This window comes from Mirounga angustirostris, unplaced genomic scaffold (assembly GCF_029215605.1).
Source record: "Mirounga angustirostris isolate CCGP_5_RB_7025 unplaced genomic scaffold, mMirAng1.0.hap1 SCAF_1, whole genome shotgun sequence".
NCBI classification, from domain to species: domain Eukaryota; kingdom Metazoa; phylum Chordata; class Mammalia; order Carnivora; family Phocidae; genus Mirounga; species Mirounga angustirostris.
In genome coordinates, this window is record NW_026991709.1 from 176,091,560 (window position 1) to 176,104,139 (window position 12,580).

Sequence of the window (12,580 nt, forward strand, 5' to 3'; positions counted from 1 at the left end):
GTACCTGTGCATTTCATTTAGGCGGTGGGGTGATGATTTGAAAAAAAAAAGTTTTGTTTTTAAAGCCATCAAACCTACTGGTTCAGAGGCTGAATGAAGGGAGACAAGAGGCAAGGCAGCAAGGATAAAAATTCTTAAATGCTCTGGGTGCTCACCTTCCATGTATCATCGCAACTCCCTGCTTTCTTGACACATAGCATGGAGCAGAGCTATGTGAGTCTAGGCAGCTGTGGAATATCAAATCCGTATCTGTAGTAGCCAGTGACAAGTAGCTCAGTGGCATGGTCTCTGAGATATCCGTAACATCTGCATAGCTATAGAGATGGCACAAAGCTGGTTGCTTCTCTTCCTTCCAGTTAGCTGGGCAGCCCTTTAAGAAATAACTTTCTGCTTTGGGAACTGAAAATGTACTTTAGCAGTGATTATCTGCTTGCTCACCTTTAGGGTAGCCTGTCTCCTTACAACCCCGTGGTTACTTTGCATACACACACGTAGATCTTGCAATTTAAATTTTTATATTTTATTCATATGTGGCACATTTTTCCTGCAACTTGGTAAAGCACTAAATATTATATGAATAATATTCAAAACATGTGCATTCCATAAAACTCATTTATATGCCATCATTATCTGCAGCATTAAATACATTTTATATCATCAAAAATTTTATGATATATTTAAAAATGAATTTCTACTTAGCTTAAATGCATTAGGGATTATCCTAAGAGACCTTGCTAAAAACGCAGTCATGTTTATTTGTAACTGCCAGAAAACGGCTTACAAAATTGTTACTGTCTTTTATTATTCCCTACCACTGGAGCACTTGCTTGTTAATTAGAGAAATTTCAACTGTCATAGTTGGCAATTATAGCTTCTGTATCATTGTCTGTTATGAATAGTCAATGAGAGCTGATTAATATGCATGAGCAGCAGTATATATAGCGTGTGCATTGGACCACAATCCAGCTGCCAGAGTCCCTCAGAGGAGGGAGTGGTGTGTGTGTGTGTGTGTGTGTGCGTGCGCGTGTGTCTGTGTGTGTGTGTGTGTGCATGCTGCGAGGGAAGGAGGGGAAACGTGGAAGGGGAGAGAGTTGTTTGCAGCCTTAGAGAGCAACGCCAATGTGAAGTGTGGCAGCCGCCCGATGCACCTGAGGCTCTCCGACGATACCTTCATGCCCGCACGCAGGACGCTGCTTTTCCCGGGTGCTGGCGAGTACTGAAGCCTTCCTTTGACGTTTCTCTAAACATGGGATGCAGTTTGTGCAGCCTGCAGAAGCAAGAGGAGCAGTACAAATTGCTCTATGAAGTTTGTCAGGTAACGCGTTGCATTTTATTCTGTGGGAGTGGACTGGCACTTACCTGGCAGAGTTGTAACTTCTCGGGAAGGAATTGGGGATCTGGGGTGTATCTGTGTTCTGAATGAGACAGCTTTTCTGACTTTTCAGTACATTCTCTGTTAAATCTCTTACTTGCTTTCCCTCACAGTGGCACTTAGGTGCCTGTATTTGAATATCTAAATAGATGTTGACAGTCACAAAGTACGTTTCCAGCAGTCACATCACAAAGCTCCTTTATAACTGGCCACTCTCTGGAGTGTCAGCGAATGTCTTAGGAAGGGTCAGAGCGTGGTCACCCTTTGAACAAGTTAGAGAAGACGGGGATGATGATTAATGCTTGTGCAGTTTTGTCTCTGTTTACAAATAGTTACGAGGCACGCCTTTAGGTAGAGCACAAGCGTCTACCACAGACTTGATTCTTTCAGCAACTTCTTGTCCTGGGACATGTGGTTCAGATTTATGCTTCACACTTGCCATTTCTGTACCTCACCCTGTGAAAATTTTAAGAACTTGAAGAGCAGGTGGCTTGATCTTGGGTGCTGTCATCCACGGCAGATGACTTCTCGAAACTTCTACATCATGAGTAATGTGAAAATTCAGTCAAGATGAAATGGGATAGTTAAGGCATTAACCCAGATAACTAACCTTACATTTGTGTTGAGTGTTTTATTTTTAAATATTCACGTTCTATCCTGAACTATGAGGTTTTCATACTGTTGTTGGTAACCTAACTTGGCAGTTAAGTGTTTTCTCCTTAAGTCATTCTAACTCCTTCCAATTTTTTTTCAGCAATCAAAAAAATTAGAATCCTGTTAAAAAGGTTTTTTTTTTTAATTAGAATGACAGAGTAAGGTCTTTATGGTAATAAAACAAAGATGTTTATTCCTTAATTTATCACAGTGAATGGGGGCATATTAATATATTCTCTAAAGAGCCAGACAGCTTAAAAAAAGAATTTGATTAGCCGTCCATTGGGCACCATTTTTGCACAAGCCACCAGAGGGCGCGTAGCATTAAAAAGACGAAGTGAAACAAGGCTGCTTCTGTGCATTGGCCGCTCAATGCACAGTGGACAATCCCATGATAGAGTGACCCTGTCTAAAGAAAAAGATGTGTGTGTGCGCATGCGTGTGTGTTTTTTTCTCCACTGAAGCGTAGAGAATGTCCAAACCTCTTGCGGCTTGGTCATGCCCCCCCCTCCCCCTCCCGCCAACCACCGTTGGTACAGAGCGCACATCTCTTACAAAAACAAGCATCTTAAATCAGTGTTTGACACACACTTCTGACCTATGACTTCATGCTTCGCACTCTGCTGGACTTCTGTCCTTTGGGAGCACATTGGAAGCCTGGGCAAAAGTGCCACTGGCAGTGGAGGTCTGGCCTCCATCCCTTGTGTGATCCTACGGTGATGTAATCCACATTCTGCCAGGTTATCATGTGCACTGAGCTGTGAGCCCCCCAGTTCTCAGTGAGTTAGACATTCAGGACCAAAACAAGCAGAACAACAGAACCATCACCAGGGTGGTTGTATGACAGACTTTCACTACTGTGTATATAATATAGTGCATAAAAACGGAGTCTTAATAACTTACTGGGTTTTTCTCTTTTAACCATCAGTGCACAGAAATATTGAGCATTCGTTGTTGTAGATGCGTTTAATTATACTGGTACCCTCCAAAATGTGGTCGCCCCATCCCATCTCCTGCAAATCCATGTTACCTTGTGCTTTATTCGTCTGTATTATTTAGACTCTTTCCTCTTAGCCCCCCAAAAGAAAGAGCCTGGATTCTGTTTGTTTTTACTAGGTGAATTTATGTGGAAATATTTCTGGCCAAAGCATCATGCAGTAAATTGCTGATAAATGACTTCCATATGGAATACACTTTGTCAGCAATTTAGGAAGCCATGCAAATTTATTTTCAGGAAACTCAAACTACTTTTCGGACCCATTACCCTTGTGCCAACTAAGTAAAATCCCCTTTCTCCTATTCTTTGGGAGTCCTGAACCGTAGCATAAAGGAATTCACAAAACACTTGCAGGAATTAATAACTGCATTCTCCTCCTTATTAGGCAAAGCCTTATTAAAAGCAGAGAAATTAAGGTTTCCATAAATTACAGTTCCAGAAGGTCCAGTGTGTCTGGCTTCAGTAAGCCCTCATAACAGCAACACAAAGAGGATCAAATGTTCTGGGGCTCAGACTTTATCCCTTCCTCATCCAGAGATAATTCAAAGAGATGCTCTTCATTAGGGCCTTTGGCAAGCTGCCTACCATGTCTTTTTGGGGCTGCTGTGAGCTTAATGATGCAGAACAATGGCTTTGCCTCTTGTTGCATACATACCTTATTGTACCTTTCATCACATTAGAAAAACAACAGCAACACAGGAAGTGGCCTGGCCGCCAGAGGGTACTGCAAGGAGTGCACACATATCAGTGATTTGCAGCATGCCTTAAGGGATACACCACGGTATTTGGGGATCGTGGGAGTACTTTGAGGAGGGTACAAGACGAGCCTCCTGCCCACCCTGGAGGTGTAAGATCTGCGGAGGCATAGCAGTCTTTGTGCTTTCATGGTAACTGTAGAGTCCTGGGGACCATCGAAACAGGACCTGTGGCCGTGGGACAGTTAACATTTAAGTTAGCAGCTGTTTCCTGCTTTGGAAAACTGCCCCATCTCGGGCGACTTTGACTACTCAGAAGCACTGCTGAAGTGGAAGGACAGAAGCAGGAGAGGAAGATGCTTCAAGGTTGTCAAGGGGTGCAGTCTTCGACTTGGACAAATTAACTGCCAGAAGATCTCATGTGCAGGGGTGATGGGGTAGGGAGCTTGACAGCTTCAAAGCTGTGGCCAGAACCCAACTGAAGCTGGTCCCCTGGTTATGGCGAAGGGGTAGGGGAGCAGTGTTGGCAGGGATGGAGAAGTCTGTGGCTCGGTTGGCTTGGTGCCAGGGACCCCAGCACCAGCCAAGCATCAGCCATCCCTCTAGCTGTGTCCTTTCAGGACAAGGGGAAGGCCAGTGTGTGGATGCTTTGAAGAGAGTTTTCAGACAGAGGCTGAGGGAAGGGAAAAGGACACACAAGACAGTATCACACATTCCCTCCGCCTCTCCTAAGGTCAACCGGATGCTTTTTGTAGAAGTGACCTTTGTTCACTTGATTAGGTCGTAAGGAAACAATTGTTTGGGACTTAGGCTTCAAACTAGAAATGATAATAATGAATACATTCACTTAAGTCTATACACATTTTCAAGATGGCAAGGAGAACATATTAATTGCAGTGATGTTCATTGCAGGAACCAGCGTATTATTTATTGAGCACTTCCTGTGTGCCAGCACTGTGCTGAGTGTGCATTTCTCCATCAGATCCTCACAGCAGCACCAAGAGATGGGCAATACTACTATCCCCATTTCAGAGATAAAGAAACTGAGGCACAAAGGAATTACAAATGGGGGTGGCAGCGATGCCTGTGCTGGGATTCCAAAGTCTGAATTCTTCTCTTACATGGTATAGATTATTTTTATTAAAACCCGTGAATAGAGGACCTGTATTATATAGAATGCTTAATTTTTAAAAATCATTCTCACCTTTGTGGAGCTGACATGGAGCCCACATTCTCAAACAGGGCCCCATGCTGCTTGGCCTCTCCATCATCAGCTTGGGAGTACCTGGGTCTGTTCTCTTACAAATGAGAGGACTTGAGATAGGGCCCCTAGCCCCTCATGCCAGGGGAGAATGGCGGACAGGGAGAGAAGTGTTCAGGAGGGATGCAGCATTCCCATCAACTTCCCAGGCAGTTTTAAGAATGGTTCATTTGAGAATGGTTCGTGTCATTTGTGCTTTTATGCCCCCTGAAGTTGTTGATTTTGAGACTTGGCCAGGTCGTGGTATGATAAAGTATGGACAGAGCTAATGGTGGTTAATTGGATGAACATAAACTTGACCTCTATACAGAAATGTTGAACGTGGTTTAGTTTTCTTGCAAATGAGAGTGTGTTTGCTTAAACAATCTGTCAGTTCCAAAAGCTTTATTATTAGAAGCAGCTTTATAATCCGAATTAGTTGAGGTAAAGCAGGTGTGGAAGAAGAAAGCCCATCTCCTGCCTTAATGACATGGCACCTGTCTGTGGCCGAGAAGGTCCCTTTTTTTCACGGTGGGCATTTATCCATCACTAGGGCTTGTTTTTTTCTTCAGCTAACATTGGACCGTAAACCACTTTGATGTTGATGAAGCAATGAAAAGGAAGGGCTTAGGGTTCAACCAGGGCTTGCTCCTCCATCTTTCTACCGATTTCTCCTTTAGGTACAAAGCATTCAATGACCATAAAGGAGTTCTCTTGCTCTCCTCTTAGGACTGAGGCCAGTTTGCCACCACCCCAGCTCAGATGCCCTTGTGAGTGTTCCCATGAGTCCCTGCGCACCTCTGCGTTCCTGCACTGAGCCTCCATGAGGCCCTGTGTACCGATGTACCCCTGCACTGAGCCCTCCCTCGATGCTCTGCACATTATTCTATTCCTCGTTTCTGTGTTAACCTGTTAATTCAGCCTCCTTAGTTACACTGTGAAATCCTGGGAGGTCTAGTTACCACCTTTAGCCTCAGCATGTGATCGGTTGAACACATTAGATTTTGTATGTGTTGGTAGGGCACGAGGAGCAAGAAAAGAAACAGGGGTACTAGTTAGGAACCCAGAACGGGCTGTTGGAAGAGATGATTGTGATTTGGATCAAGAAGGTGCCGATGGAGATCACAGGGGCTACAAGACATTTACTTTTCATTCATTCAACCAACATGTTTACCCAACCAACCCCATGCCGAGTACCAAGCTTCCCACTCCCTGCTCATTGGCTCCCCAATGCCCTGAAGATAAAACCTACTCCTTAACTGTGGCCTGCAGGGACCTGTTTAGTCTGGCCTCTTTTTACCTCTCCCATGAGCTGCCTGCCACATGCCCATCATGTATCTGCTCTGGTCCTTGCAGGTTTCTTGCAGCACCCAGAACCCACCTGACTCCTTCCGTCTTCACACCTTAGACTAGCTGTTCCTTTCCTTCTGAAACACAGTTCACCAACTCATCCTTGAGGACTCAGCTCAAATATCCCTCTCCCCAGAGACCTTCCCTGATCTAAGAGGTTCCCCTACCCCCACCCCGTGTTGACCTCTCTGTGCACAGTTTATTTCCTTCCTAGCACTTATCATAATTCATGTACTATTAACTTGTCTATTGTCTCCAACCCCCAGCCCCCAGAAAAATGTCAGCCCCATGAAGGTGGAGACTTTGTCTCGTTTTCTGTGACCCCCCAGGTCCTGACACATAACCAGTAAACTATTCAGGACATGTTTACCAAATTAACTTCTGAATGAGGAATGTATCAAGTAGGTCCCACTTTGGTCCGGGAAGGCTTTTAGCAATGACAAATGAGTCCGCGTCCCGAGATTCTAATGGCTTCCGTAGATACTGCTGCATATCGCCATGAGGCAGGTGGTACACAGCCCCAGGGGAGACGACTGTCCCTCTCTCTGCGTTCCTGTGACATGCCTGCTGTGGCTGGCAGAAAGAAACATATGGAACAGTGAAAAAATGTAGCTTTAATAAATGACTTCTCTTGCACTCATTAATAATGCAGGGAGAGGTCATGGCTACATTGGGGGTGGGGGAGAGCAGGCACAGAAGAATACCATCAGCAGGTCCAGAGGCATGCCAGAGCCAAAATAACCCTCCTGCATTCTCTGCCCAGTGTGGGATTCAGCAGGGAACATAGCATCCGCTCTCTAAAGCTCACAAAGCCAGGTTGCTAGCAACATTACCTTCAGTGGTGTGGCAGGTGTCATAACATTGGTGAAATGTCATCAGATTCTGCTGCCTAATAGCGAGTGCCGTGCTGGGAAAAGTCAGGCATGAATGTGTCTACTTCGAATGACCTGCTTTCCTATTTCTTCACCAAGAGCATATTGAGTGGTATGTGTCTGTTGGTTAACTTTGGGGAAAGGGTCCCTTTTCCAGTCTACTGGACACCTGCCTGGCAGGCTAATTTTTTTTTCAAAGATATTTTATTATACCCATCAGTTTGTAATAAAAAATATGCTGAAATAGTGCAGAAGTTGGAAGAAAGTTATTGGCATCAATGTTCAATGGTGGGAGTACAAGGATCTTGATTTGAGAGGCAGTGGGGCTCAAGGGGAGATTTCCTGACTGTTGAAGAGTCTCCAGAAGTTTCTTCTAAGTCATTCATTCTCACAGTATGCTCTTGGAGCTGCTGCATCGCCATCCTGTAGGAACTTGTTAGAAATGCAGATTCTCCAGCCACACTCCAGACCTCCTGAGCCTGAATCTCTGTGCATGGCGCCAGCAATCTGTGTTGAACAAGGCCTCCGGGTGAGTTTGGTGCTCATTCAAGTTTCAGTCCCTCTGTTCGAAGTTAAACCCAAAATACTGGGAGAGGGAGGACTCTTAGGTTACCTAAGCTTTGGGGCAGATTTTCTTCATTCTTCCTTTGGATGTAGAGACAGCAGGACAGGCTCCTCCTATCTCAGACACTGCCATTCAGATCAAAAGATAACCATCTGTTGGTGAATACAAAATAAGTCACTTTATTTTGGTGAAGCAGGGCTTTTTTCAAGTAAGTTCTATAATATCTAGTTTACAAGTGGGAAAATGAAGGTTAGTGAAGCTTTGTTAAAGATATATGTGCACATATAGACATACACACACATACACACACAAGTGTGTATGTGTTTGTGTATCTTCTACAAATTAACCTTCAATTTTATTCAACCAGTGTCCCTCTCCCAATCACCCCAGATTCCAGAATCATCCTGCATCCTCCTAAGTCACATGCCCTCCTACTCCTATAAATGCTCCCTTTCCAATAGTCAATGGGAAATTAAAGTAATTCCCGATAATGTGAATGATGGTAAGCAGAATCCTCCTGCCCAAAGAAAATGTGTTTTTAGAAAGACCTTGTTAACCAAATGAATCCTATTTTGCAGAATTCTGGGTGAAACAAGTTGAGCAGGGACCTCCTTCTGATGATGAGCTAGATGGCCATCACCATGCTGACAGGTCATGACTTACAGACCCTGCTTCCGGAGCATTTTCAGGGTGTAGGACACAGTCCAACTGTACCTGTCAATGGAACAGTACCATTGACCAGTCCTTAGTAACTATCTTAGTGTACATTTTGATGTGTTATGCCAGAGAATAAACACTTTTTAAGGTCTTAATAAGTAGTGCCAGATCATCCCCAAAATAAGCCTCTTTGTGTAACACCACCAGCCAGTAAGTTCTGTCTCACCTTGTCTCCCATTCACATACTCACTGGGCATTAAAGATATTCTCACTTTTTTTTTCTATTTGATAGAAAAAGGGGGTGGGGGAGAGGAATGGACTCTCATTTGTAACTTGCATTCTTACACCAGTCTCAAGACACCAACATTCCTCTAGGGCACTGGTTCTCAAACTGGAACATGCATCTAGAGGCACTATTAAAGCACTGAGTCCTCTGCCCCACCCCCAGGTTAGATGCTGCTAGTCTGAGGAGCACGCTTTGGGAGCAACTGCTCTAAGAGATACGTGATTACATATGGATGGATGGATGGTTGGTTGGATGGATGGATGGATGGATCGATGGATCGATGGATCGATGGATGGATTGGATTGGATGGATGGTGGATGGATGGATGGGTGGGTCGATGGGTGGTTGGATGGATGGATGGGTGGGTGGATGGATTGACAGATGGACAAAAGGACAGGAGGGTGGGAAGGAAGGTGGGCTTTAAGGTATATGCTTCTCAGTTTTACTAATGCCAGACAGTCTTTCAGCATCATGGTAGAGAGATTCCTGATGCTTGAACTTCCCTGTCAGTACTTGGTATCGTCCGGCTCCTTAATTTTTACAATGCTGCAAATACAAAGAGGTATCTCACTATGGTTTAAATTTGCTTTACTCTTGATTATTAGCTAAATAGAGTATTTTATTTTTGATGTGTGTATTGACTGTATTTGAGCTGGTGTGTGTGTGTGTGTGTGTGCGTGCGTGCGGGCACGTGCACAGTGCCTGTTCAGGTGTCTGCCCTAGTTCTCTATTGGATTTTTCATCTTTTTCCTTTGATTCATAGGATTTTTAAAAGCTTAGTCTGGATACCAGTCCTTTATCAGGTATGACTTGCAGACCTTTTCTCCCATTTTGTGGCTTGTCTTTGCCTTCTCTTTATGGTGTATTCCAGTGAACCAGATCCCTTCATTGAACATAGTCAAATATATCAGTCTTGTCTTATGGTTTGTGCTTTTAGTCTCTGTGAAGAAATATATTTTCTACTTTGAAGCTCTAAAGCTGCTATCCTGTATCTTCTTCCAAAAGCTTTATATAACTTTTGCCTTTCACAGAAAGGTGTGAGGCTGGCGTCGACTTCATTTTAGGATGGCTCCTAGCATCAGTGGAGAAAATCCCGTCTCTTCCCCATCAAAGGGCAGTGCCTGTTTCCCCTGTGTGTTTGGGGCTTTTTTTGGCCTTTCTTTTCTGGTCCATCGAGAGTCTCCCTGCACCAAGATCACACTAAGAGTGTCTGTTTTCTTGTGCTGTAGTTCTGTAGTAACTCTTCGTCCCCCTGGGAGAAGGTCGCTCCCTGGTGCCGCCTTCTTGTACTCTTCTTGGCATTCTGTCTGTCCACAGACATGTCAAGTTCAGCTTGTCAAAGTGACATATTGATAGTGCTCTTTTCTCAAATGGGGGTATGGACTTACAAGTATTTGGTGTAGAATTCTTTATAATTATATGCATCTTAAGAAACTTAATATATTCAGTACTTAATAAAATAAAAATATTAAGAAGAGCCCCAAGAAGAAAGATCATATACTATAAAAAGCCTCCCTCTCCCCCAGATTCTGAAGGAAAGTAAATCAGAAATAGTAATGATGGGGAGGAAGAGGTTGTTGGCTATCAAGATCTTTAAAAAGTATTAAAATACTGCCTTATTTTTTTCAAGATAAAGCATTCTTCATGTGCACAAGAATTCTCTCAACCTCTACCATTTGTTGTAACAGAAGACAGCTGTAGGACCACAGTTAGAACTTGTATCTTTACAAACACATTGCTTAAGAGTTGGCATGTTTGCATGTTTCTATATAAAGAAGTCTTAAGCAAAAATGTCTTTTTTTTGTGAACAATGCATAAACCATATAATGCAGACAAACACTATTCACAGCATTAAACCAATGAAAACAGAGTTAATTTGTCAGACATCTGGGAAAATGAGTTTCCTCCCAGTGTGTTAAGCCATGTCCCACAGCCCAGATGAATTCCTGTTTTACCATAGGTGACGATTCATTATTCCCCCCCTCTGCCCAAAAGTGTCCATGGTGGGGCACATAACATTAGAAGTGACATGCATTCTAATAAAAGAAAACTCTAAATAATATGAAACCAATTTTCCTTTATTGCTGTTTACTATTTGGGGACTCTGGAAAACCTGAGAGAAATTATCATCTTTCATAGCAATATTTCAGTTGGCATCAGGAGATGAAGAGCAGTGGCTGTCCACCCTCCCATATCTGCCCCCCCACCCTGAATCACAATGGTACTTCACATCTGGGATTCTGTTCTTTTTACCTAGTTAGGAAATGCCTGGCCTGAATAACTTCTATTTCCTATCCTCTCCCTGTTAGATACCAGCTACCATATGTTGCACTTACCTGCATGTATCAACGTAACCAGTGGTGCCTCTGTTTCCCTGGGCCCGGTGTTTCCTCCTTTTCCATTTTCACTCTAGCAACTTTCTAAGCCTAAACTTTGCAGTATAAACCTAGGTATCTAGAAACTTCCCAGGCATTGAAGTTTAAGTTGTCTGGCATGTCTGTCTAATCTCTCCACCCCCCCACCAATATAAGTTTCTGTTCTCGTTCCTCCCTGGAGTGGAACTGAGAGCAAGTGCCTGTTCCCCTTACAGTGCAGGGAGGGGGCAAACCTCAGGGAGAAGGCAAGGTGAAGAGCTAGCGCATCATTTCCTCAGTTGGCCATCAAGTTTTAGAACCAACTGTCCTCCACATCCAGCCACAGTTAAGAAACATCCAGAGAAAGGAAGAAGCAATTCCAGCACTGTATTCTTTGTCCTTGAATTAACAGTGAAGGCCCAAGACTAATGTATTCCAGTGATTTGGATTTCTATGCTAATAGCAATGATAAATAACTGAGTGTGATCTGCCATGCATGTGGTCTATATACATGTGTTAGATACAGAATCTCATGTCATTCTAACACAACCCCTTAAAGTACAGCTCCTGTTGTTACGTCCATTTTACAGATGGGACAACTGAGGGTTATTTAGAGAAGCAGATTCATGTGCCTGGGATCATACGGCTCCTACGGGGCAGAGCCAGGATCCTAGCACAGGACTGTCAGTCTCCGGCACACTGTCTGAACAGTGTCCCCAGCATCGTACTAAATATATGGCACTGTCATAGCAAAGTATCCCTGTCCTAGGGGGCTTGCGTTCTGGGATGGTGGGAGGTCAGAAATTAAATCTGACACTAATGAGCATATGATTACGTTATCAGGTAAACTTAAAGGAATATGGGTCTGCAACAGAAGTATCATCAAAAGACTGGACCAGGAAACTGTGCTCTGTTTTCTCCTTTATAAAAGGGAGGTTTAAAAAAAAAAACAGTTCCACAGCTATGGGAGTTACATGGTGTATTAGCACGAGACCCCACTCAAGGGAAGTTCATCTTACTGTCGTACTAAAGCGAGAGAGGAGTTCCGTCTGCGAGTTACCCCAGTTGCGAGTCCCCCTCTAGTTGTCCTGAGTCCAGCATTTACTGAGTGCCTGCTCTGTTCTCTGGGCCACATGCTGAGGGAAAGACAGAAAGCAGCCCCGTGCTCACAGCGCTCTTGTCCTGGGCCCTGTACAGCACGGGTGTCAACTATTATATGTTGTCCAACAAGCCAGGCGAGGCTCTGGGGACCAAGGGAGAAAGCCAGCATTCCTAGAGGAGGTGAAGGCAGTCAGGCCTCCAAAATTGGGTCTAAAAGGGTCATCATTACGGGTAGAAGGTCTCTGGGAGATAGGCCAAGTGATGGCAGTGGATCCAGAAGGGCAATTTATGCGGACCTCATTGGCCACCACTGTTGCTAAGTCATTTCTTAGAAAGGAGCAGTGGCAAGCAGGGTATTTGAAAGAAGTATGAAAGGCCAAGACTCTCCAAGAATGATAATGCAAAGGTGAATACACAGTATGTTTGGAAGAAATGCT

The 12,580-nt window shown here is 44.0% G+C and overlaps 1 protein-coding gene across 4 annotated transcripts in view; it reads left to right on the forward strand.

Moving 5' to 3' along the window:
* PDZRN3 (PDZ domain containing ring finger 3) overlaps positions 1-12,580 on the forward strand; it is a 239,523-nt gene that overhangs the window by 189,983 nt on the left and 36,960 nt on the right. Inside the window, exon 1 of one of the 4 annotated variants that reach the window (XM_045861959.3) lies at positions 776-1,315. The exons of the other annotated variants lie outside the window; for them this stretch is intronic. Coding sequence (XP_045717915.2) covers positions 923-1,315 — 393 coding nt within the window. The 5' untranslated portion in view covers positions 776-922. Of the gene's footprint in view, positions 1-775; positions 1,316-12,580 lie in introns of those variants that run through there. 4 annotated transcript variants of the gene reach the window in all.